The sequence below is a fragment of the Mesoplodon densirostris genome, chromosome X (genome assembly GCF_025265405.1).
Source record: "Mesoplodon densirostris isolate mMesDen1 chromosome X, mMesDen1 primary haplotype, whole genome shotgun sequence".
Lineage (NCBI taxonomy): Eukaryota > Metazoa > Chordata > Mammalia > Artiodactyla > Ziphiidae > Mesoplodon > Mesoplodon densirostris.
The window spans coordinates 32700540-32704695 of NC_082681.1; the positions used below are offsets into that span (position 1 = coordinate 32700540).

General features: G+C 60.3%; 1 protein-coding gene across 1 annotated transcript; it reads right to left on the minus strand.

The window, feature by feature from the left end:
• Positions 1–395: 395 nt before the first annotated feature.
• SOWAHD (sosondowah ankyrin repeat domain family member D) lies at positions 396–1568 on the minus strand. Its single transcript, XM_060088137.1, has one exon. It carries the CDS (start codon positions 1566–1568, stop codon positions 396–398), a length of 1173 nt encoding a protein of 390 aa, XP_059944120.1.
• Positions 1569–4156: the final 2588 nt, after the last annotated feature.

Consider the following 4156-nt stretch of genomic DNA (forward strand, 5'->3'; position numbering starts at 1 on the left):
AACCCAGAGCTTCCACCTGCCCAGAAATGGCTACTGGAAGCTAACTTTCCCTCTCCCAAGCAGGACCACGCTTCTGCTCCTAACTCAATCCTGTAGTTCGGGGATTCGGCGCCAGGAAGGCTTGGTCCTTGCTCTCCCTCGGTTAGGCGTGCCCTGGTCCCCGCGTATCCTGGTTGGTGTCTGTACTCCTGAGACAGGTGCCTGAGACGGACCCCGAGGTGATCTGCTCCCTGCAGGACCAGAGCCCATGGCTGCGGCCCGAGCTGCGTCCGAGCCGCCGCCCCTTCGGTGGGACCCGGACCACCCGGGACCGCCAGGGACCACCCGGGACCGCCAGGGACCACGGCCCCGCCGCAGCGTCTTGGTCCCTCCACGCTCTCCAGTCTCCGTCTCCTTCAACGGTCCTGGAAGAAGGGGAACATATGGTGGAAAAGGCCTTGAATTTGCGCCACCCGTCTGCCCACGGAGTCCTTCCCCTTGGCGGGCGCCGCCGCCGCTCTGGCCGTTGTCTCCACGACCGGCGCGCCCACTGCGCTGGGGGTGCGTCTCGGCGTACACGCGGCGCCGCCGCCGCTGCTGTTGTTGTTGGCGTTGTTACGCTCGCTGCGGCCCGCCGTCTCCCAGTCCTCGGCCCCCAACAGCTCCCGCAGGCTCCAGGGCGCGTCGGGCCGCAGGTAGTAACAGGCCCGGTGGCCGCTGTGGTCGCGGCGCGTGGGGTCTGCCCCCAAGGCGCCCACCAGGACCTTGACGACCATATCGTGGCCCTGCAGGGCCGCCAGGTGGAGGGGCGTGAGGCCGCCGCTACCCGGGGCGCTCACGTCGAGCCGCAGCCCCCTGCGCTGGGCGAAGTCGTGCACCAGGATGAGTTCCTCGTGGCGCCCGTGCTTGGCCAGCCAGTGCAGCACCGTGTAGCCCGTGATCGGGTCGCCCCGCAGGAGCAGCCCCGGCTCGACCTCCAGCAGCTCCTGCAGCGCCTCAAAGCGGCCCTCAGCGGCCGCCAGTATCCACGCGTGCTCCCGGGGCTCCAGGCATAGCCCGCTACCGCTCGGTGCGTTCGGCCCGCCCGGGGACTGCTCCTCGGGGCGCTCCTCCGACAGCCACCCGGCGGGAGCCGCCCCCTGCAGCCCCAGCAGCTCCCGCAGCGCTTCCCGCCGGCGCCCCGAGGGCATCAACGAGCCTTGGAAGCGGGACTCCCGGGAGGCGGTGGCGTTGCCCCGGTACCTGCCCAGGTTGACGGTGTCCACTCTCGAGGGGCGGGGCTGCGGGGCGCTCCGCAGGCTGAGCTCGGTCGGTGCGAAGGAGGCCTTGGGTGCCGGCTTCGCGGCCCCTCGGGGCTCGGCCATGGTCCTGCCGCCGCGGCGGTTCCAGTGTCTAGCGTTTGCTGCCCTTCCCGGGCCCCACCAAGAGAGGAACTGGCGCTGGCGTTGGGGAAGGAAGCGGCTTGAGCAATTGGGCTCGGAGGGAGGGAGCGAAGGAGGGGAGAAGAGGGAGGGAGAGCGCGAGCGAGCCGAGGGAGGGCCCCCGGCACGGGCGGTGGGGGGGCCTGGAGGGGTGGGAGCTCCGGCCATGCCCCCGCGGCGAGCCCCTTTCCTGCACCCCGGGTACCGCCGCCACCTCCGCTCCCCCGGGTCGCGGGCGGCCCCGCCCCGCCCCAAACGGCCAGGTGAGCTGGGCGGCCCCGCCTCCCGCACGGCGTGGGCAACTGTGGGGCGGACGCGGGGGCGGGCTGCGCGCTGGCCCCGAGCGCCAACGGGAGCAGCCCAGCTGCCCCAGCAGCCTGGTTCTCAGCATCCCCGCAGTTGCTGGGTGAAGAGGCTCTAGGGAGCCCCCTCCGCGGCGGGCTGAGTTCGGCTTCCAGCCAAGGCCTCCGGCAGCGCGGTCCTTAGAGCTCCGGGGCGGTCGCTCTCCGCCCCTTCCTTCGCCCTTCCCTCTTATCTCCTCAGGAGTCTCCCTGCACTTTGTCCCCGAGCCGCCTTTGTCCCGCGCCTCGCATTCACGGAGGCGGCTTGGCTGCCCCATGTGACTCGGGTTCGCTTGCACTGCCCTTTGTGTGGCCTTGACCCTTCCCGCAGCGCCGGAGCTGCCCGGGATTCCTACAGAGAAATTCGAGAAAGTGTCCAGGCGTAAGCCCTTCCAGGGAACTGAGAAGGGCTATTCCCCTGCTTCCCCGAGGCTCCCTACTCCTCTCGCCGCCCTCTTCTCTTTAACCTTTCCCAGCTTGGCTTGAAGAAGCAGGTACTGGTGAATCTGAGTCATCGGCCACGAACACCTTACCCTCTTCAGAGATGCATCCCGCTCTCTCCCTGAGGGACCTGCTGATTTCCGCGAATTCAGAGTTTCAAGGCTTTTAAAAGAGAAGGATATTTTACCTTTTTAGTCCTAACGTTAGCATCCTCTTTGCTCTTCTCTCAATAAATGGTAGTTCTTGCCTCCCCCCGCCACGTTAGGGAGTTCAGTCATGAGCAGTGGGAAGCCATAGAAGGTTCTTGAGCCAGAGAGGAATACAGCCATGATTAAGGTGGTCTTTAGGAAGATGATTATGTGAGAGGCAGAGGCAGAAAGCCAGGAGACTGTTCCAACAGTCTAGGCCAGAGGGAATGGGGACTCAGGCCAAGCCAGCCCACTCCACTGGGTCCCACAGTGATGGAAGGTATCAGAGGCTTTTCCACCTTTGCCCTCACATATTTGGGATCAGCCCTAAAGAGCTGGAGCTTTCCTTCATGACAGCCTATGCATTTGTAATCCATTTTTTGAATATGTTTTATGTGCCACTCTGCAAAATGCTTTATATATGTTCCTTCTATCACCCTCCCAAGGATCTCAAGAGCTAAGTATTGTTACTATCCTCACTTTGCAAAGAGATTAGGCCACTTGCCCAAGGTCACCCCGAAGGAAGTAGCAGAGCAAGTCTGTGTGACACCATAGCCTTTGTTCTGGCACAGAGGATCTGGCATTCAAACCAGGCTTATCAACAGCAAATCACTCACACAAATCCCAAATGCCAGCCAAACGGATGGACTTGTTCTAACCTGAGCATATCTTGAACTTGCCCTCCTCTACCTAGAATGTCCTCCCTCATAGCTTCTATTTGGTGAAGTTCTTCCCCCTGTCCTTCAAGGTTGGCCTCAGTTGCCACCTTCTCCAGTAAGCCTCCTCCGATTACCCCAGCCCAGAGTGATCCCTCTCGCTCCCCCAACCATCTGTTTGTACTACTCCTTCGGTATCCAGACCAGACAGCCTTGTGTTGTATTTCTCTCCCTTTACTGTGACGTGCCAATTAAACTAAACTCTTTGATGACTAGTCATACTACCCTTGTGTACCTAGTAGGTGTGTGAGAAATATGTTACCTCGTTCTGGTCTGGCAGCCTGGGGAAATGTAGTTGTGTGTGTACGTGTTGGGGGAGGTGTCTTCAGCCAGAACCTCGATGCCCACTCCCACGTCCCTGCCTCAGACTGAATCTGCAGGACACCAAAAGCAGCTCATAGACTTGGTCAATTCGTAAAAGAAAAAGGTAAAAGGTGATCAAGTGGTTGCTTCACTAAGCTGACTAACCAAAGCCAACTCCTGGCCTTTGCCGGCTCCTCAGAGACTAGGCCCAGGCCCAGAGTGGGCCCCAAGCTTTCAGGCTTTCATTTTCAAAATGAACCCTGACTGACAAGCAGCTACTTCCGTTGCTCTGGAAACTCCCCTCCGCAACCCCAAATCTGTAAACACTAAACCGCACACATGCACACACACTTCTAGAATATGCAAACAGCTGCAGCAGTATTTCTTTTAATCAAAATGCCAGCATGGAGAATGCAGGATGGGAGAACACTTGGACTATTAATTTTCCTCACCACTAAGCAGGCAGTTCCCTTCGCTATCAGCACTAATAATATCTCCAGTTCCGGTTCAAAGGCTGCAAGGGCAGTCGCCTGACCAGCATCACAGACCCAGGGCGCACGTGCCCTTGCTTAACTGTTGCCAGAGACCAAAGCCAAGGTGCTTCCCTAGCGACTCTTTACTTACCAAGTGCATGTCTAGGTCACCAGTTGCATACATGGTTCCCCGGGACCACAGCACCCATCTCTATTTCAGGAGAGAGGGTCTGTGGACAAAGAGTATCACCTGCCATTCCAGTAAACAAAGAATGCTGCCTGCTAGTGAACAAT

Excerpts from the sequence above, each read along its gene's own strand:
- SOWAHD (XM_060088137.1), bottom strand. The coding sequence starts at position 1,568 with ATGGCCGGAGCTCCCACCCCTCCAGGCCCCCCCACCGCCCGTGCCGGG.